General features: G+C 47.4%; 1 protein-coding gene across 2 annotated transcripts in view; it reads right to left on the minus strand.

Moving 5' to 3' along the window:
* Window positions 1–12,893: 12,893 nt before the first annotated feature.
* Window positions 12,894–22,406, minus strand: part of RFTN1 (raftlin, lipid raft linker 1) — a 206,540-nt gene continuing 197,027 nt past the window's right edge. For both annotated transcript variants that reach the window (XM_059920383.1, XM_059920384.1), the window contains exon 10: window positions 12,894–14,268. In XM_059920383.1, the coding sequence (XP_059776366.1) occupies window positions 13,876–14,268 (393 nt within the window). In that variant the 3' untranslated portion in view covers window positions 12,894–13,875. The remainder of the gene's footprint in view (window positions 14,269–22,406) is intronic.

The raw sequence follows: 22,406 nt of genomic DNA on the forward strand, positions 1-22,406 counted from the left end.
TTCAGATCTCAGCTCTGCCACGTACCGGGTAGATGACCTGGAGCACGTCACTGACCTGCGTGATGCCTCAGTTTGTAATTACACACACGTGGGCACATACGTGCCCCTGCATGTGAAACAGAGGTAATAATACCCCCTCCCTCGTAGGGCTGTTATGGGGATTAAAGGTGATGAAACATACGAAGTGCTCGGTAGAGCAGTGCATGAGTGTGAATATGTTACTACTTTGCTTTTCCTCATCCTATTCAGGAAGGATGTAAGAGGCTGGAGGGCACAGGTTTAGTTCACCTGCCTGTAACCTGCACACGGGTAGGGCTCTGTCTTGTTCAGCGCTCACTTTGGCACATGGTAAGTACTTAGTAGATACTTCTTACATGGGTGAGAGGACCTGCCCAGAGCTGATGGGCTGTTTTAAAGGCATTCTTAAGGATCCTTCCGGCCTTATTATGAGTTTGTGAAAGGATGTTTCTTCTTGGGACATGAGACCCTTTCAGAGCCTACTCAGAAGATAGGTTAAGCTGATGTGTGAGTCTTCCTCAAATTTTGTGTTAGAATGAACGCTAATGCTCACCAGAAAATGGATCAAATACCTGGCCTTTCCCAAATAGTCTGCCGTTGAAAGGGCTTTCTCTGAGGCACGGGCCACTTCCTCATCCACAGGGTGTCTGTAGGTGGACGTGGAGCTCTTAGATAAGGATGTTCCCTGGGACCCTGTTTCTGGTCAGTAGCCCCTACTCTGAAAGAAAAAAAAAAAAAGGTCTTATTATGAAAATGTTCAAAGGTACACCAAAGTAGAGAAGACAGTAGAATTAACTCTTATACATCCATCACCCAGCTTCACTGATTACCAACATTCTGCTGTTTATTTTTGTCTGCCCTCAGCTTCATTGTGTTTTGATGTTTCCGGAGTATTCTGAAGTAAATCCTAGAAATCATATCATGTCACCTGTAAATTCTTCAGCGTATAACAGCCATATCACCTCAATGTGACCACCATGCCATCATCATACTCAGCACAAGTAACAATGATTCCTTAATATCATCATCAAAACAACCTTCCTGCATTGTTTTCTCCTCACTGCCTCAAAGTCCGCCTGTTGCAATTCGGTTGATAGGTCCTTTGAGCTTCTTTCAACCCATGGTCCCCTCTCCCCACCCCACACACATATCCATAGACACTTCATTGAAGAAACTGGCGCATTGGTCCTATAGACTTTCCCACATTGTAAACCCAGCCTACTGTATCCTCAAGGTGTCATTGAACATCACCCTGTATCCTCTGTATGTCACATAAACTGGTAAATAGATCTAGAGCTCATTTAGATTCAGATTCAAGATTTTTTTTTTCTTTTGCAGGACTACATCGTAAGTGGTGTTATGTATTTCTATTGCATCCCAAGGAGGCACCTAATGTCTGTCCCACTAATAGTGTTTTTAAGATTGATCAGTGGGTTCAGCTTTTGTCAGCCTGATCCCCCCAATAAAAAGTTCTCTATCAGCCTTTCACCTAATTATCTTAGTAGCTGTTGATCATTGTCTATACCTACTATTTCATTAAGGATTAATTGCCCATCTCTATCATTTTTCCTGCATTTATTACCCGTGACTCTCTAAAAAGAACTTTCCCTCATTGACTTTGCCCTAAAATGAGTCTGAATTGGAAAGACAGGATCAGTGCTTGATTACCTTTATTCATCAATTAGCCTATTAAGAGTTGGTGTCTGAGCAACCTCCGAAGATCAAAGATGACCAGTGAGATTATTTTTTTTAAGTATCATTATGCACTCTTTGGCTTTTTGTACATTTGATTGTTGGCATCCATTGTGTTCAAAGTTTTCGATGCTTGGCTTGTTTGGGGATGCCCCGGCTGTGTTAGGGGCCCCCACTAAGTCGTGGGGTGTTGATGAGGTTTGGGGCTATTAGAGTTGCAAAAAGTGCTTGAATAAACAGAAAAGAGGAAAAGGAGATGAGTGTGCTGTCAGAAACCCACATGAAGAAAGTGTTTCAAGCAGGATAGACTGGGTCATTCTTCATGCAATAGGAGAGACGTTCTCATGAGCAGCCATTGATGTAGCAACTGGAAGGTCACCAGTGATCTTGATAAGAGGGATGTTAAGAGTGAAACATTGGAGTGGGTGTGGGCACAACTGGGAGGAAAGAAATTGTGATGAGTGTAAATCGTTGTTTCAAAGAATGTTATTGTAAAGGGAAGGGAAAAGATGGGATGGTAACTGGAAAGGGAAATGGGGTCAAGAGAACTCCATTTTTTTAAACTCATTTAAAAAAAATTTTTATTGAAGTATAGTTGATTTACAATGTTGTATTAATTTCTGCTGTACAGCAAAGTGATTCAGTTATACATATATGTATTCTTTTTCACATTCTTTTCCATTATGGCTTATCATAGGATATTGAATATAGTTCCCCGTGCTGTACAGTAGGACCTCATTGTGGATCCATCCTATATATAATAGTTTGCACCTGCTAACCCCAAACTCCCAATCCATCCCTCCCCCACACCCCCCCTTGGCAACCACAGGTCTGTTCTCTATGTCTGTGAGTGTTTCTGTTTCATAGACATGTTCATTTGTGTAGTATTTTAGATTCCACATATAAGTGATATCATATGGTATTTGTCTTTTCCTGTCAACTTCACTTAGTATAATAATCTCTAGGTCCATCCGTGTTGCTGCAAACAACATTCTTTTTTATGGCTGAGTAGTATTCCATTGTATATATGTACCACATCTTCTTTATCCATTCCTCTGTCGATGGACACTTAGGTTGTTTCCATGTCTTGGCTATTGTGAATAGTGCTGCTATGAATATAGGGGTGCATGTATCTTTTTGAATTATGGTTTTCTCCAGATATATTACCAGGAGTGGGATTGCTGGATCATATGGTAACTGTTTTTAGTTTTTTGAAGAACCTCCATATTGTTCTTCATAGTGGCTGCACCAATTTACATTCCCACCAACAGTATAAGAGGGTTCCCTTTTCTCCACACCCTCTCCAGCATTTTTTATTTGTAGACTTTTTAATGATGGCCATTCTGACCAATGTGACATGGTACCTCATTGTAGTTTTGATTAGCAATGACAAGTGCCTTTTCATGTGTCTATTTGCCATCTGTATGTCTTCTTTGGAGAAATGTCTATGTCTTCAGCCCATTTTTCAATTGGATTGTTTGTTTTTTTGTTATTGAATTGTATGAGCTGTTTGTATATTTTGGAAATTAATCACTTGTTGGTAGCATCGTTTGCAAATCTTTTCTCCCAGTCTGTAGGTTGTCTTTTCGTTCTGTTTATGGTTTCCTTTGCTGTGCAAAAGCCTTTAATTTTAATTAGGTCCCGTTTGTTTATTTTTGCTTTTATTTCTATTGCCTTGGGAGACTGACCTAAGAAAACATTGGTACGATTTATGTCAGAGAATGTTTTGCTTATATTCTCTTCTAGGAGTTTTATGGTGTCATGTCTTATATTTAAGTCTAAGCCATTTTGAGTTTTTGTGTATGGTGTGAAGGTGTATTCTAACTTCATTGATTTACATGCAGCTGTCCTACTTTCCCAACACCACTTGCTAAAGGGACTTTTTCCCATTGTATATTCTTGCCTCCTTTGTCGAAGATTAATTAACCGTAGGTGTGTGAGTTTATTTCTGGGCTCTCTGTTCTGTTCCATTGATCCATATGTCTGTTTTTGTGCCAGTACCATGACGTTTTGATTACTGTAGCTTTATAGTGTTGTCTGAAATCAGGTTGTGCCTCCTGATTTGTTCTTTTTCTTCAGGATTGCTTTGTCAGTTCTGGTCTTTAATGGTTCCATATAAATTTTAGGATTATTTGTCCTAGTTTTGTGAAAAATGTCATGGGTAATTTGATAGGGATCGCATTAAATCTGTAGATTGCTTTGGGTAGTATGGCCATTTTAACAATATTGATTCTTCTAATCCAAGAACATTTACTCATTTTTTAATGTTTGTTTTTTAAACTTTATTTTGAAATAAGTTTAGATTTATAGAAGAGTTACAAAGATAGTACAGGGTTCCCATACAACCTTTACCCAGCTTCCCCGAGTGGCTGCATCTTACATATACATGGTATGTTTATCAAAACTAAGGAATCAACAGCACAGTTAAATTGGTACAGTACTATTAACTAAACCAAACTCTGAAAGAATCATTTAGTGGGAGTCCAGGTGGCTTTTTCTAGAGGATGCTAAATTAGTTAACTGTTATTTTCTGAGCACCTACTATGTGCAGTCACTGTCTATAGAAATTCAAGATAAGAAAGTATAAGACAAAGTTTATCTTGAGGAGCAAGTTTAATACTTCGGGAAACTTTTTTTATGATTGAAAGTGGAAATGCTTTGGGGAAAAATGTTTTTTTGCAACTCTGCTTGAAAGAGAGGTGTAGAATGTGGCTGACTGGATGAATCATTGAAGTGATGAGGAGGTGGGAGGGGGCAGTGGGGAAGGTTGTACCCATTCTGGCAACAGTGCTCCGGAGAATTTTTACTACGGGATGCAGAGCTGCAAGTGGGTACATGCACGTGTGCAGGTACCAGTGTGTGGGCACAAGCACTGATTGTCAAACAGCATCCAGTGTCATGTGCCTCCGCCTGAGATTTTGTTTTTAACTTTCTGAATGGAAAACAGCAATTTCCTTCATTCCTGGGTATTGTAGACGATCATGTCCTGATAATTCAACCTGAGAGCTGTTATTTCATTTTATTTTAAATGAAACTCAAGTATACTGCTCTCATCTTAGAGAAGTAGTGAGATGTCTTGTCTTTAATATTACTCATTCCTAATATGCACATATTCAGCAAGCATGGAGATGACATTTAAAGATACCTCCTAACCCACCATCAGATCAAGACGTGCATTTTAAAATGCTTTGTGCTTAGGAACCCAGACTGTCCTGGATGTTGAGCAGCTATCTTGATCCAATCTGAGCTCTTACAAACCCTGCAGGGGCCCGTTAGCCTAAGCTGGTCTCTTCCGTCTCATCCCCGTGTCCCATTTTGCTGTGCTCGCGTGTACCAAGATTCTGTCCATTTCTTTTTAATCAATATGATTGTGAAAAATCAAATAATACAAAAGCATGTAAAATAAAAAGCTGAAGTCCCCACCACCACCACCCCATGCCACTCCCTCACCTAGAACGAACTTCTGTGTAAAAATCTTGCTGGGTATTCTTTTAGACAGTTTACAGTGCGTTAACATGGAATACATATGAAATATGTGTGCTTGTGGATTTCATTCTTTTAACACACTCCAAATTATGAATATATATCAGAATGTACTTTACCGTATCTCTATGAATGACATCTAGATTGTTCCCAGTTTGGGGCTGTTACAATTTGCAGTGAACAAACTTGTTCATTTGGTTTTTGTGCACATAATCCTGTACAATTGCTAGAATTGTCATTTCTGGATCAAAAATTGACTGGTATTGTCAAACTGCTTTATAAAATGCCTGATCGATTTATAGTCTAATGGAGTATGAAAGTACCCATTCCCCTACCTTCTGGCTAATACTAGATATTCTAAGTCTTTCAACTGTTTTTCCTAGTCAGTTGGGTGAAAGTTGCTTTTTTTTTTTTTTTTTAAACTTATTTCCTGATTGCTCTCTAACATTTTTTTTTTTCCTTGAGTGTTTTAGCTACTTCTCTTCTTTGGAAAATGGTGTGTTCACGTTTTCTGTCCATCTTGATATCTGATTTGTAACTCCTTATAGAATGAATGTTAATCCTTTGTTACATGTATTGCAGATATTTTTCCCTGTCTATTAATTGTCCCTGAATTCTGTTTCTTATAATGTATACCAGAATTTTAAATTTATATATAATCAAATATATTTTCAGTCAGTCTTTTCCCTTGGTTTTTATGGATATACTTTCTTCTGATACTTTTGCAGGTCTTTAATCCCCTGGGAATTAATTTTGTGCTGGATGAGGGATAGGGGTCTGACTTTTTCCATATGGCTCTCCAGTTGCTCAGCACCATTTATCACACTTTTCCCCATGATTTGAAATGCCTCCTTTATCACATACTGAGTCCCCTTACTACTGTTTCCTAAGTCTACTTATTTGTTCCTGCTCTGAAATCACACTGTTTTCATTACTCAAGTTTTTAGTATATTCTGTCATTTCTTTACCACATCTTTTTCATCTTCAGGTTATTTAAACACAAAAAGGTCTTATCCATAGCAATATAACTTCAGTTTCACAGGTAAAGTTATAAAGGGGAAGTGACGGGGAATAGAAACTCTGGGGTTAACCTGAATTCTATGGTGGTCTGGATTTTGGTGGGCGCTCCAGTATCAACTGAACACTACAGAAGTACTTGGCATTTGACAAGTAGTTTGTTTTGTCTCAGTAACTTACAACATTTCTGTGAAGTAGGCAGTGTGAACAATGCTGTCCCATTTACCTACAGGGGAAGTGAGGGAGAGTGGTTAGATGGCTTGCCCATGTACACTGGGAGTGTACAAAGCCAGACGTGTGGGACTCAGCCTCCTTCCTCTACTCTTGGAGGACTTTCCTCTCCACAGACTCCGCCTTGGGTTTGTTCCCAAATCCTCCCTGCCGCTAAAGGGTGGGCTCTCCTCCATCTTTTGAGAGAGACTCAATTAACCAGAATACCCCATCACCAGAGCATTCCAATTGGTGAGATTTTTAAATCCCACTACGCCTCTCTGTTGTAAGGAGCCTAGAGAGAAGAAACACAGAATGAGAGTGTGGTTGGCTGTGTGGTCTGATGGAAAGAACATGGTGCCCGGCATCCAGAGACCTTGCTTCCTGCGTGACTCACCCCACCTTTCTCCGTAACCTGCTCTCGTCTGTCAAATAGGTGGGAATGTGCAGCTTAAGTCCCTTTCAGCTTTACCATCTACAATTTCATGATGGAAAAACGGGCCTTAGGGATCAAGGGGCGGTTGAGGTTGGCCGTTGTGATGAGCAATGAGCAAGGAGTGTCTTAACTGTCTTCAGATATTTGATTAATTGTTGCAATGACTATTGTTTGCATCTCCAGTGTTGACAGAAGAAGAAGAAATTGCCTTGGACTGAAGCAAGGGAAAAGTTTGGTTTGATGTAGAGGACTTTTGCACTCTACTGGTGATTAAATTCTGGAGTTGGGGCTCAAGAGAAATGGTGGAATCACCATTAATAAGAAAGAAAACTGACAACATTGGCCTATTGGGGCTCCAGTGGGCTGGACTGAGACAGGGGGTGAATTGATAGTTCCCTAGCTTCAAGAAAGGGAAGTTTTAGACAGTTAGCAACTTAGGCATTTTGTGGATCCAGAAACTGGCAAGCTTGCTGGTTGTCCTTCCTTCCAAGATGAGTTTCTTGTTATTTTCATTGAAAAATCAACAAGATAGATGGTACCTAGCACTGAAGGTTCACAGACACAGAGGTCCATTACAAGAAGCATTTTAATACTCACTCTGAAAAGTGAAGTCTATTTCTTACCGTCATTGAGCCTTTATGTTATTTAGAGGCAGCAGAAAAATCCAAAGCCATATTGGGTTTGATGACTAGCGAGCAACACATTTAACTGCGGAAGTGTAGATTTTACTGCATTAGTTAGAGGGTGGAATACTTTTCTTCTTTCACCAGTCAGCCAACATGGGGTCTGCGTTTTTAAACCATCTTTGGATTGAATGAATCCCTTTACCCCGTTTCTAAGACACAGTTGCCAGCCATGGCTGTAATTGCCAGCATCACCATTAGAATCGTTTCCAGGCAGAACTTAGGCTCTGCCCCCAGACCCAGGATAAATAGTTCCCGTTACACACCCCTCACCTGTGATGTCTCCCCAGCCAGCTGCTTCTGGTTCCCAGCAACTCCTCTCTCCCCAAATTAAAGATGTGTTCTCTGGGTCTTAAGGAAAGGATCAAGATTTACATTTCAATGACTTTGTAGAATAATGTTGAAATTAGTGGTTCAAATCCTGAAAATGAATCCATGAGAGAGGTTCTAGGAAGGTCCTAAACAGGACAGGGCAGGATCACCGGAGTGTTCATTATTCTGAGGAAATGCCTTTGACAAGGACAATACTTGCTTGTTTCCGGCGTGACTGGTAGTTTCAGCACCTCTTCATTCCCCAGTCAATTGCAAAATCTTCAGAGCCCGCCCTCAGCTTCCTCCTCCTCCTCCTCAATTCTTGCTCCTCCTTCTCACTAACATTTATGTAGCACCTACTGTGTGCCAGCCAGTCTCTAAGCACTTGGCATGCATTCATTTGATTCTCACAGCTATCATCCGCATATTACACAGGGGTAAGTAACTTGCCCGAGGCTTCATGCCCGGGACTGGGGTCAGGCTTCTAGCCAGCAGCGTGGCCCCAGCATCCATGCCCTTAGCCACCAGTCACGCTGCCTCCCCGGGGACAGCTCCCCCGACCTTGGCCTTCAGGTCTCAGCCTCAACGCTGACCTCCTCCGCAAAGCCTTCCCAGCCGGCTGCACCCCCCCCCCGTCCCACGCCCGCCTTCACGGCCCCCTGAGCTTCTCCACGGCCCATGTTAGTGCAGTTACCACTCCTGTGCAACTGCTGGGTGTCTGCTGTGAGCTCCAAGGGAGCCGGGATTGGCTCCGTCTCCCCAGCACCTGGCACAGTGGATAGGAGTTAAAGCCGCAGGTCTGGGGAGTGAGAGATCGGACCCCTCGTGCCCATGTGAACGCACAGGGGCTGGGGAAGCCAGCACCTGCCGGGTGCAGGGGCCAGCGGCCTATGGCCCGTTAGCTTTGGTCTGGCCGCAGAAGCGATGCCTGGCAACAGGAACCTGTGGGGAACGCTGCCTTACTTCCTCTTCTGGGGACAGCCACCTCAGAAACCCAGTCGAAGGTTCGTTGGGTCCTGACCTTGGATCTGACGGGATGCTGTCACTCTGGGGCAGGTACGGGAAACCCGGACTCCCCTGGGAGGCCGTCCCGTGCTGCCCACGTGGTGCCAGCACCTCCAGCAGGGCCGCGGGAAGTAGGGGTCATGCCCAGCTGCCTCCAGCCCGTCCCCTCACCAGCCCTCTCATGTCATCTTTAATCCCATCTGCTGCTCTCGACCTGCTCAGGGGAGCCCAGCAGGACAGTTCCCAGGGCCAGCACGGCCCTGCACTGTGTGTGGGTGGTGAGCTTTGCGTCAGCGTATTCCTACTACTAATAATAGCCCACTGATTGCTTTGAGAGCTCGTCCTGAACTAGGATGATTTGTGGTTTAGAATGGGCCGTGATTAAAATGTTTAGATTACAGATAAAACATGCTTCAGGGCTTCCCTGGCGGCGCAGTGGTTGAGAACCCGCCTGCCAATGCAGGGGACACGGGTTCGAGCCCTGGTCTGGGAGTATCCCACATGCCGCGGAGCAACTAGGCCCGTGAGCCACAATTGCTGAGCCTGCGCGTCTGGAGCCTGTGCTCCGCAACGAGAGAGGCCGCAATGATGAGAGGCCCGCGCACCGCGATGAAGAGCGGCCCCCACTTGCCGCAACTGTAGAAAGCCCTTGCACAGAAACGAAGACCCAACACAGCCATAAATAAAATAAATAAATAAATAAAAATTAAAAAAAAAAAACAAACCATGCTTCATAAGAAATGAATTAGAATGTCTCCTTCTAATGTTTTCTTGAAGCTGGTCCCATCAAGCATAACTCTAAAGTATGATCCAGTTAGAAGTCTGAAAAAATTCAGACAAGGATTGGACTGACGGTCAGTGTTTTGTTACTTATAGGCCACTAACTTTAAGACTCTAAATGTTATTACAATGTTTCTGTTAGGATGGGGTCCGCTATACTTTGTAACAGCCCATCGGGCTGCACAGTGGTGGCCACAGTGCCTATGGCAGCTGCTTGGATCCCCACCTCTGTAACCTGATCACCCCTGAAAACGCCCCATTCCTTCCAGACCCACTGTGACAGCTGCAGCCCCAGAGACTAATGACCACATGCACAAGCCTCACGCCAAACCCTGCAAGTCCTCGCAACTTTGGTCACTGGGGCCTTGTCAGTGCCAACGATAGCCTTTTTCCCTGTCGGCAACCACGGCAAAGTAAAATTTCCTTCAGGAATCCCCACACTTAAGAGGGACATGCAGGATGTAGGAACTGGGATTTAGGGGCTTATTTATTTTTTGTTAACAAGCATTTGATTTCACACGGAACAAGCTGTGATTCGACTCATGGCTGTCGTGCGGCCGTGGGTCTCACCCTTGGCTGCACCGTAGAATTCTGGGGTGTTTTACAAATCCCGAGGCCTAGGCCACTCCCTAGGGCAGCCACCCACAGTCTCTGCTTATTGAAAAGTATATCCAACTCTGGGTGATGCAAGGTATCCACCTGAAGGGTGCAGCTGGGCTTCTGTGCTTTTCAGAGTTGAGAGGTGGGTGTGGTTTTTGTCCCAGCCTGCTGCCATATATGGAGCCTATTTTTCAAGAGTCGTGATCCTTTAAGATATGGGCTAAGAGGTAATATTTGTATTAAATCAAAACGCTATATAGATGTTTCTGAGTATAATTGTGGAAAATGTCATTTTAAAATAACTTTAAAAAAAACCATCTTCTTTAAAACTATCTTTATTTAAAAAAAAAACTGTCTTAAAATACCTAGAAATAAACCTGCCTAAGGAGGCAAAAGACCTGTACTTGGAAAACTATAAGATGCTAATGAAAGAAACTAAAAATGACACAAACAGATGGAAAGATATACCGTGTTCTTGGATTGGAAGAATCAATATTGTCAAAATAACCATACTACCCAAGCCAGTCTACAGATTCAATGCAATCCCTATCAAATTACAGAACTGGAACAAAAAATTATTTTAATTTGTATGAAAACATATATACATATTCTTTTACCTTCTCAAAGCAATCTTGAGAAAGAAAAGCAGAGCTGGAGGAACCAGGCTTTCTGACTTCAGACTATACTACAAAGCTACAGTCATCAAAACAGTGTGGTACTGGCACAAAAACAAATATAGATCAATGGAACAGGACTAAAATAAACCCATTCACCTATGGTCAATTAATCTACCACAAAGGAGGCAAGAATATACAATGGAGAAAAGACAGTCTCTTCGATAAGTGGTGCTGGGAAAACTGGACAGCTACATGTAAAAGAATGAAATTAGAACATTCTCTAACACCATGCACAAAAATAAACTCAAAATGGATTAAAGACCTAAATAAGACCAGATACTATAAAACTCCTAGCGGAAAACATAGGCAAGACCCCCTTTGACATAAATCGCAGGAATATCTTTTTGGATCCGTCTCCTAGAGTAATGGAAATAAAAACAAAAATAAACAAATGGGACCTAATTAAACTTAAAAGCTTTTACACAGCAAAGGAAACCATAAACAAAACGAAAAGGCAACCTACAGAATGGGAGAAAATATTTGCAGACTATGCTACTGACAAGGGATTCATTTCCAAAATAAACAGCTCATACAGCTCAATATCAAAAAAGAAAAAACAAAAACCAAACAACCCAACTAAAAAAATGAGCAGACCTAAATAGACAGTTCTCCAAAGAAGACATACAGATGGCCAAACGCACATGAAAAGATGCTCAATGTCGCTAATTATTAGAGAAATCCAAACCCAAACTACAATGAGGTATCACCTCACATCGGTCAGAATGGCCATCATCAAAAAGTCTACAAATAAATTCTGGAGCGGGTGTGGAGAAAAAGGAACCCTCCTACACTGTTCATGGGAAAGTAAATTGGTACAGCCACTATGAGGAACAGTATGGAGGTCCCTTAAAAAACTAAAAATAAGGCTACCATATGATCCTGCAATCCCACTCCTGGCATATATCTGGAGAAAACCATAATACAAAAGGATACATGCACCCCAATGTTCATTGCAGCACTATTTACAATAGCCAGGACATGGAAGCAACCTAAATGTCCACTGACAGATGAACGGATCAAGAAGATATGGTACATATATACAATGGAATACTGCTCAACCATAAAAAAGAATAAAATAATGCCATTTGCAGCAACATGGATGGACCTAGAGATTATCATACTAAATGAGGTAGGTCAGATAGAGAAATACAAATATCATATGATACCGCTTATATGTGGAATCTTTTTAAAAATGATACAAATAAACTTATATACAAAGCAGAAGTAGACCCACGTAGAAAACAAACTTAGGGCTACTGAAGGGTAAGGAGGAAGGGAGGGATCAATTAGGAGTTTGGGATTAACATATACACACTACTATGTATAAAATAGATAACCAACGAGGTCCTACTGTATAGTACAGGGAACTACTCAATATTTTGTAATAATATATAAGGAAAAAGAATCTGAAAAATACATATACATGTATAGCTGGAAAAAAAAAAAACCTATCTTCTCTTCGAACAGAGCCTTCAGCCTTTCTGTAAGCTCGGGGGCTTGGGTGTGACGTTTGCTCAAAAATCCAAAGGAAAACGACTGTACAATGTGGCCGTGTAAGGGTTTTCAATTCTGCCCTATAAAAATATATTAAAATGTGTTTTATTTTAGCAAATTTGCAAGCAGGGAAAAGACTTACCTCATTAAATAATTTCCTTAAAAGCTTGGAGACATGTTTAGAAATTGACGTGGGGCTTCTTGTTTGTTTTAAAAAGGTACTTGTCTCCACCACCCCGGGGTGATGGGAGGTGGCCGTGCCCTGACTTACCTGGTGGCACCTGAATCCCGCTGTCTTCTTTCTACAAATGACGAGAAAACAGAGTATGCTCAGCTGGCTCCGCTGCTTCCACAGAAGCTTCGATCTCTCCTCCAAAGTCATCCAGCTGCTGCCAGGAGTTAGAAACTTAGGAAGCGTGCATGGGGGACACAAGGCTATAGGACTTGTCGCTGCAACACGATAAATACTCAATACTCACAGTGCACTAAACTCATAGATGATTTATTGCTTTAAGTAACTAAACAAGAAAGAGAAGAGACAGGATGTTGGTCAAAACGGTTGACACTCTCTCCAAGGTTTGCCAGCTGCGTCTACTTAAAGCCACATTCTGGACGATATAAACACATCATAGCATACATGGGAAGTGACTTGGCTAATGACATGATTAAAATAGCACGTAACAAGGGCTCGCCGCCAGTCGGTTTGCCTTGAAATGACAGAAAGAACGTGTGTTCATATGATGTGCTGAATACAAAATCTTTAAAAAAATTTTTGGCATTAATACTAACAAAGAATACTTTCTTGGACATTCTGCAGGAGTGGGTACACACACAGAATTACCTCTTCATTTTCAGATTACCAGTATCTATGGGAACACTTGGAGAAAAGCCAGGAGGTGGGGCACCTCCCCTCCCAATGTTATTTTCTTTGCCAAAGCAGTGGGGTCCGGGGTGGGGGGGGTGGTTAGATGGAGAAAGGCAGCCGACTGGGCACCAGGGGTTGTTACAATCACCAAGTAGCTGCAGCAGACAGCACGGGCTGGACACAGCCATCTCGGGGTGTGGGGATGAACAACTCAGCCTTGACTTGTAGGCAGGGAGGCCCGGGGATTGGGCCCGAAGGCCCCCTGGAGGCTCTGGGTGGGGGTGGGCACAGGCACTGGATGGGCCAGCCCCTCCCTGGAGGAGTGGTGTGGAGCCGGGGCTGGGCCTCCAGCCCCCACGTCTGGAAGCAACCTGCCCTCTTGTGTTCTAACACCAGGGCCTTACGGCACATTTCAAATGGATGTGCAGAAACCAACACTGTCAGGGACCCAGCCCTCCGAGGAGGGCTCAGGTAAGCTCACAAGGAGAGGTCAAGCCAAGCCGAAGGGTAACACGTGACACCAGGGCACATCAGCCCCCAGCCCAGCCGGCACTGTGCCCCAGGTCTGCCAGCTCTTCACGCCTCAGCGCCACCTGCCGAGCCTCAGTTGTCCTCTGCTGCTGCGGGCTGTACAGCCGCCTCCTCGGCATCCCCTCTAGGATCAGGACCGGGGTGCCCAACGCAGCCCCCCGCCGGGGCGGGGCTGTGGCCGAAGGGACCATTCTGCACGGCCCCAGCCTCCACCCAGAGCCGGCCGTCAGGACGCAGCTTTTCTCCCGGAACCTCCGCCTGCGCGGGGACCTTCACCTCCGCGGAGGCCCAGTCCTCCTGCTGCAGCCCCGGCACACGGTTTTCCACGTCTCCGGCTTTGGGAAACTGGTCTTCTAGATTCCTCTCATTTTCCTCTGCTTGCTGCTTTCCTCTGGCACCGAGTTTACCTCTGGATTTCCTCATCTGCTTGTTGTGTATTTCGTCTCGGGAGAATCGCCACTGAAACTAGAAATCAGAGAAGATGGGGATAAATACATGCAGCCTCTGTGAATCTAGAGCTTCCCCTGGACGTTTGTTTGCATTCACGCCCACGTCACTTCTGGCAGCAAGATGCAATGCCCGGTATTCCCGGAGCAGGGCATTCCTGGCACTAAACCGAATCACAGCCCAAACGTCACACCCACCAAGAGCCTGTCGATCCTGCCATGGCGTGTATTTTAGATGTGGATTTCAGGGTTTTGTGGGGGGCGAGGGGCATTTCTTTCAACTGGCCCCATACCAAAGGCCTGGGAAAGAAGATGCTGAAATACTATCGTTTGGAGGACCAGGATGGGTGAGGGGACACGGGCCTGTTCTTCCTAAGTGCCAGGGCTCCGGCCACTCCCTTCCACTCTGAGCAGCTGTAGGTACCCCGCGCTGGCCACCCCCTCATCAGATCACCCCAGTCAGAAGGGCACAGAACCCGGGTGCTCAGGTCCCCCTGCAGGACGGGCAGGCTGACAGCCCCCAGCCGAGCCCCTCTCTGAGTCTGGCCACCTCTCCAAAGGTCTCACTGCCTTCCGGGGGAAAGCTACGACCAATGACCGGTCCAGGCACGGACAACGGCCCATCCTCCTGTTTCCAACTCTGGGCAACTCTAAAAGGCCATCCCTGCTCCAGAGCTACCATCACAGCCCAACATCTCCCTCTGCCCACTCCTGCGCCCTCCTTCCCCAACAGGTGTTATTCCCAAGGGCGCTCCCCCTAAAACCACATCCAAATCCATCTCAGATGCCGCTTCCCAGGGAGCCCCACCTGCATTTCCCTGTGGGACAGGGAAGTCTACGGAGCTCAGAGAGGACCAAGCACACGGTCAGTAACAGAGCTGGGCAAGGACGGGGTCACATCGAAGCCATGGAGGGAGACCTCGCACGTGAAGAGTCCACTCCCCCCCCCACTGGCCTGTGTTCTCATCTATACAATGCGGGGAGTAACTCTAACTTAAATCAGGGTCGATAACTTTTTCTGTACAGAGGCAGGTAATAACTATTTTAGGCTTTGCAGGCCTTATGTTCTCTGTTGCAGCCATTCAACTCTGCCATAGCACAAAAGCAGTCATGGGTAACGCGTGAGCAAACGCGCATGACTGTGTTCCAATAAAGCTTTATCTACAAAAACAGGCAGTGGGCCGGATTTGGCCTGAGAGCCGTAGTTTGCCAAACTCTGCCTTAGAGGGTATTTATTTCGGTACAGTGACGCCATATCCACATAGCAGGCTTAGCACTGTGCCCAGCACACAATATACCAGGTGTGTCTGCTGTTACCACTACTGACAAAAGATGTGTTCAGAAGGTCAGGGATGCCATGTGTCCTCTGCGCCCCTGCCTCCCTGGGATACAGCACAGAGCCTGGCACACAGAAGGTGCTCAAAACCTTTTGTGAGATGGATGAATGGAAGGACGGCGGAGCCCGGCCAAGCTAGCCAAGCTCCCTGTTTCAGGGGAGCCGGTCCTGAAATTTTAAGAGTCAAAACACAGCTTGGGGCTTAGTGAGGAGTTACTGGTGCATCCACACATCAGGTCTGGCTGATCTCCAGAAAGAGAAATTAATTTGAGGAAGAAAAGAGGAGGAAAAACTCAAAAAGTCCTGCTGAGTCTGCTGACAGCAGGAGCTGCTCTGGAGGAAGACAGTTTGGGAGCCTGTGTGCTTGGAATAAATCCGGGCGAACGAGCTGGAGCAGACACAGAAACGTGAAGGGTGATAAAGGAAGACTCGGAGAAATGGGTCCCTGTGTTTACAAAAGAGGGATATGCTCCTGGGTAACAACGCAGCGAGGACTGTGGCCTTCTTCCCCTCTCCAAACATAAGGGGTCCCCCAGTCTTCCTGAGCAAAGGCCCCTCTGAGCCCTGCCATCCTGGGGCCCAGGTCCCCTGTGCTCAGAGTCAGAGGCCGGGAGCTGCGTGCTGCACACCTGGGGTGACGCCAGCCACAGGGTCCTGGGGACGTGCCAGGCCCAGCTGTGAGAGGCACGGAGAATAAGAGCGAAGCCCCGAGAGGAGAGCGCTGGGTGCGGGAGGACTGGAGTCAGGAGGCCCCGGGGAGAGACGGGTCTCGCTGGGAAGAGAATCGGGGGCCTGGTCCCCGGGCAAGGGCCTCGGCCACCCCGCAGGTGCAGCTCCGGGCCCCAGGGTCACGCGGTTGTGCTTGAAGTTCCACTTCTTTCTTTCGTTTCATTTCTTTCCACTTGAGTCACAGCACACTGGTTTCACCAAATATGGACTTACATCTAAGCCATTCTATGACTGAAAGAAAAATAAAGGGAGCCATCCGCTCAAATGACTTCTGGCGAGGCTAGAGAGGAGAGCCCAGGAGGGCAGTTGCACCATCAGTGGAGAACCATTTCCTAAGGCTTTACCATGCATAGATAAATCTGAGTACTTTGCTAGGAAGAAGCAAAAATGTGCTATGTAAATTCTTAAAAATCTGCCAACTTTGTGGCGCTTTCGGTGGTAGAAGTCTACTTCCTCAAATAAGACATCTGCCGAAACACACTCAGGGCTCCGAGACTGAACGCATCCTGGGGTTCGTATGTTGAGCCCCTTTTGGACAAGACTGGTAAATTTGAATATTCCATCAAAGAAGAGGAAAAGGAGTGAAGTGCGTGCTGAGGTTAGGGTTTAACATTTATCCTGTCTTCCTCCACCCGCCCTCCCCGCAAATCCCAAATGAGTTCACCTACAATGCTGGCTGGGTTTCCCCAGGGCACTCCTTTTTGGGGGTTCTCTTGTACGATGGCTGATGGACTTCCCTCTGGGGGTAGTTTGAGCTTCTTCCACCCAAGTCATGAGTTTCCAACAATGGACCCCGTCTGCAGGTGAAGTGGTGCCTCAGACCCCCCCCCCCAAAGGCACCCACTTCAGTAGACACTGCGAAGCAGGCATCTTGGGGCCCCCTAACCACCAGTGCAGGACCAGGACCTCTGACCTCAGCACAGATGCTGCAGACTGCAGCGCCAGCCCTGCATGGCTCTTGGGTACCACACAATCATGGTTCATAACTGCTGCCTCGTCGTGTGCAGAAGCTGCTGCATTTTAATTCCAGCCCAAATGGAAGAGCCCTTTTTTTTTTTTTTTAATGGATGTCTCCAAACAGACCCTCTGCATTTTGCATGTTCTTAGAAAAAAGCCAGTCAAACTGGCCTATATACAGCGATCTGAGAGGCAGTCAACTCTCAGAGAAGCTGGAGGAAGTTTTACTTTTGCCAAAAAACTGGGGAGATTGCTCCGGCTGAACGACCCTAAATGCTAAGACACCAAAGCATTACACGTAGTGTGGTGGCTAAAACCCCAGTTCAAACCCCCAGTTCTGGCATTCGTTAGCTGTCTGTCTTTGGGCAAGTTATCAATCTCCAAAAGAGCTGCCCCTGCCCCCAGGTCTGGGTGCACACCCCGGGGGCCAACTCACACCATAGTGGATGGGCACAGCACCCTCTGCGGGTGGGCGATGTATAGCTGTGCCCATTCTACCTGTGCCAGACTCCATCCTGGACCCTGGCTATTTTCTAATGCAAACCCGATGTCCTCTCAGAGGCTGCTCTTGCTATAAATAAACAACAGACTCATGGTTCCTCGGGTGCCTGGCCATATCCAGTTTCCTGTAGAGGATCACACTGCATTGATCTCCTGATATAATACGACAGAAGGACACAGACTGGAAAGGGCCTGTGGCGGGCACACCAGCCACTTTCTCCAGGACCCTGCCTGGGCTGCTGGGAAGAGAAAGATTTGGGACTGTCCAGGCCGAGCTGGATGGGAACTTCTCCAGCCAATGTTTTTCTGTCCTTCGGAGTCATCCCAGAAAAATCTGCCAGGCCAAATGTCTTCGAGCACTGCACCGTTTTCTGTGTCCTCAGATGGGGAGTGGTGATGTCACTGACTCCCCAAGCTGCCCGGGGTCCCCAAGCCACCACAGCTGTCCCCGTGCTGCAGCCAGGTCACCCGGAGGCTCTGGCTGGACTCTTCTCCTTTCCTTCTCTCCTTTTGAAGGGGGCATTCTCATGAAGCAGGGAAGTAGCAGTGGCCAAAACTCAGGGTCTATATAATCTAAAAGCTAAATGTTCTGAGTGTCTCACACGGTGACAAGCTTTCCCATTTCCCTGAATCCCCAAAGCGGTACTCTCATTAGGCATTGTTAGCACCATTATTATGATGAGCATGTAGAGGGTCAGAGGGGTTAAGTAACTTGCCCAAGGTCACACAGCTAGAAAACAGCAGAGCTGAAATTCAAACACAGGTTCTCTGGCTCCACACTAATCTTCCATCTGCTCCTTCTTGGTGGGTGAAAAGGCTTTCGGCTCATGTTCTGGAAGGAAGGGAGGAGAAGGAGCCAGGGGGAGAGGGCACACACCTTCGGAATAGCTCAGCCCGTCCCCTAAGTGCCTCAGCTTTCAGACTTCATGGTGTTAGGATTCATCTGCTAGGTCAGGTGCTTGACTCATGAAGCCAAGTGGTCAGCTAATGGAAGTCCAGCTATAACTGCCATGAAAGACGCTTTGGTTTGTCTTACTAAAAACAAGTATGTACACTGAAGGCTCCCTGACAGGCCCATTTTTTAAAGATCAATAATAATAAAATTTGAATGAAGATCCACAGAGTGAGCCTGGAAGGGGCCCTAAACGATTCAACTCAGACACTGGCTCTCAGACTCGAGCGGGCATCAGAATCACCTGGAGGGCTCCTTCAGACACGGGTCCCCCACCCTGTCTCAGGGGGCCTGGGGAGGAGAGGGAGACTGGCATTTTTAACCAGCTCCTGGGCGATGCTGGTACTGCTGGTTCACGGGCCACAATGTGAGAACCAGTCAGGTAAGAACAACACCTGGGCAGGGCTTCACCGTGTGGAACAGGGTCCCCGGTCCTCGCACAGCCCCAGCCCTGCGTCCCTGGGAGGGCCTCCTCCACCATCGCGCCCGCTTCCCTTCACCAGCAGGCGTCCCTTCCTCCTTTGCTGCGGACAGTCACAGTCTTCACGGAACAACCGAAACTACAGGTGGCCCTTGGACGATGCAGGTCCACTTACACGCGGATGGTTGGCAAGAGTAAAAACTGCAGTGCTGCTCGGTCAGTGGTCGGTGGCATCCTCGGTTCGGGGAACCTTGGATACGGAGGGCCCACTACAAATTACACTCGGATTAACCTCCACGTTGTTCAGGGGTCGACCGTATTTCAGATCCGAGGCGGTAGAGCTTTCCGTGCGCGGGCTCTGAGGGGAGAACTGCAGCATCCACAGCCTGAAGGGTGCATCACATTCTGAGCAGTTCCAGGGCGAGTCTCTGAACCCAACCAGCAGCTGCAAGTTGAACAGGGTGGATGGGCCTTCCTGAGCCGGGTGTGTGTGGCACGTGAGTGTACTGCCGGTACCTAAACTGAGAAAAACCCCGACTAGCTGTCCATGCCAGAAGTAAGTGCAGAAGAGGAAACATCCTCCGCTTTACAGCAGCGTGTGTGTCCAGAGCTCCACGTCAGCAGGGCTGGTGATTTAATTCACACATTAAGAAACTGTCCGTATCTGCCCCTACTTCAAGTAATTTAGTGGGAAGGCAGACTTCTCCCGTGTCGTAGAAATCACCTGCTACCTTCCAAGGAGGTTAATATTTGCTTTGAAAGCCACACTCAGAGGTACACAGAGAGGTTTCTTTCAAACGCTGAAAAGTCTTGACTGGAGGAGTTTGTCCGCTTGGCTGATTAAAGAGGACTACATATGCTGCATCCTTGATGTTTGAATCTTGAAATCTCTTGTCTGAAATTTCAGTGCTAGACAATACTGTGCATGTCCCAGGCTCAGAAGTTTGATTATTCACTCATTGATCCAGCAAGTATTTGTTGAGTACTAACTAAAAGCCAGGCACTGGGCATACAACAGTGAGGACAAAAAGGGTCTGCTCTCACGGAATGAACATCTGATTCTACTGGTGGAGGAGTGATCACAAATAATTAGAAACGGAGAGGAGAGGAACGTGGTTCTTCCCAGTGAATCACAGAGGAGCCTGGCTTGGTCTAAAAGGAGAGAACACCATCCCCCAAAAAATACAAAGGAAGAGAACATCTGGGGCAGAGGAACTGCCCAAGCAAAGGCCCTGTGGCAGCGAGGGGCATGGACGCGCATGAAGGCCAGAGTGGCTGGAATGCAGAAGATGGGGGCCAGATCCCTCAGGGCCGTGTGGACCACCGTACAGGCTTCCATCTTTATCTTAAGAAAAACCCAAAGCTTTAGAACCATTTTAAGCAGTGGGGTGACACGATTCAATTTACTTTTTTTGAAAGTTCACTTTGGCTCTGAGTGGAGAACAAATCTGCAGGGGAAACCTGTCATCAGGAGATTGGAGTAGTCCAGGCAGGTGGTGATGGAGAGAAGAGGGGGTTTCAGAGTGTCTAGGACCTAAAACAGATGTGCCTTAAGGACAGACTGAATATGGTGGGAAGGAGATGGAAGCACCAAGGGCAACCTCTAGGTGGGTGGGAGCCTCTGGGCCATGGAAGCGCTGTTCCTCTAAGGTCAGGGGGTGGGGTGACGGCCGGTGCGGGAAAGGGCAAGGTCACGAGTAGCCGCAGGGCAGGTGGAGCTGGGCTCCCAGGGGAGAAGCCAGGGCTGAACATGCAGAGGTAAGACTCGTTGACACAGAGGTGGTGAGTGAGATTTTCTCACGCTGGGGGTGGATGAGATTTTCTAAGGAAGAGGTGAGAGAAAATGGGGAGAAACGGGGCTAGAAATGAGGAACTAGGTGGGAAACCAGGCGAGAGTGGTGGGACAGCCGAGAGAAAACGGTGCTTCGAGGGATGGAGGGCACGAACAGTGTCAGTGACGCGGGGGGCTAGGGCACGGTGAGGATGGAGCCATGGCCACGGGGCGGGGGGCACGGTCTCCTGGGAGCAGGACGATGACCTGTCAGCTGAGTGAGGAGTGGATGACGGGGGTGATGGGATGGTACAGTCCCCCCATCTGGGGCTCTGACAGTGAGGTGGCCTCCCCAGGTCACACAGAGAACAGTGCTTGTCACCCCAAGCCCTGGAATGAGCAGGGATGAATAATAAGCCCTTTCATGAGAAAGTCTGCCCGGGTTCGTGTAGCTCACTGGGGGTGGACGTCTCTACTGACCAGAAAAGGCTGACTCCCACCTCCCTGGATCTTCCCTGAGGTACGCTGTTCTACTTTCTTACAGCAGCCTTAAAGCTCTACCCCTAACATCTCCCTGCCCTCGGGTTTCCACTGGCTTGTCCCCTCGGTGAGAGGCGCAGGATCAAGCCACCTGTCTGTCCTTTGGGATCTGCTGGCATCACAACCAGGACGCGCTGGCAGGAAAAGGCAGCACCACGTCCTCCTCATCAGGGCAAACGCTGGGCTTTGCCTGGCGTCTGGCGGGAGACCTCGGCGGTGCTGCTAGAATGTCACCGCGTGAATGCACGCGGCTCCGCAGCCCAGGCCAAGCTGTGGCTGGTGGCAGCCCGGGGCCATCCGTCTTCCAGCTGGTGGCTGACTGCTCCTGGTGGGTGATGGTGGCTTCGGTGGCTGCCCTCTGGTCCCCTGCTGCTGTCACCTGTCACACGGGCGTCTCCGGGCTTGGAGAGCTCTTCCTCTGCACCCCACCCCAGCTGCCTCTGGGGCTACTTCCTTGGAGTTCCTCCCACCAGCGGTCCCCCCTTGGATTTGTTGGCTGCTCCAATCTGTTCACTCGCTTGGTGCTCCTGTCCGGGCTCCGTGTCCCAAGAACACGAGGAACCGCGGGTGGGGAGCTCGGGGATGGTGCCAGGCGAGGGGATGGGCGGGTCCGGTGGGCTCTGCCCCACAGTGTGGCCTTGTCCGTCACAGGGGGAGCCAGCGGGCTCCAGGGACTTGGCAGGTTCCCTCGACTCTCTTTCCGAGTGACCGTGAACACCCACGGGAGGAGGACCCAAGGGGGCAAAGCATGGGGGTGTGAAGCCTCGGAATCATGTCACACAAGGGCAGGACTTGGCCTCAATCTCAGGAAACACGGGAAAAACTCTGGGAACGGCCACGTCTCTCAGTGCCACCGTGTTCTGGGACAGTTCACGTGACGTCCAGGGAGAGGGGAAAGGCCCCTGGCCATCCCAGGACAGCTGGCCTGAGGACTCACTCCACAGGGGAGA

The sequence above is a fragment of the Balaenoptera ricei genome, chromosome 4 (assembly GCF_028023285.1).
Source record: "Balaenoptera ricei isolate mBalRic1 chromosome 4, mBalRic1.hap2, whole genome shotgun sequence".
Classification (NCBI taxonomy): domain Eukaryota; kingdom Metazoa; phylum Chordata; class Mammalia; order Artiodactyla; family Balaenopteridae; genus Balaenoptera; species Balaenoptera ricei.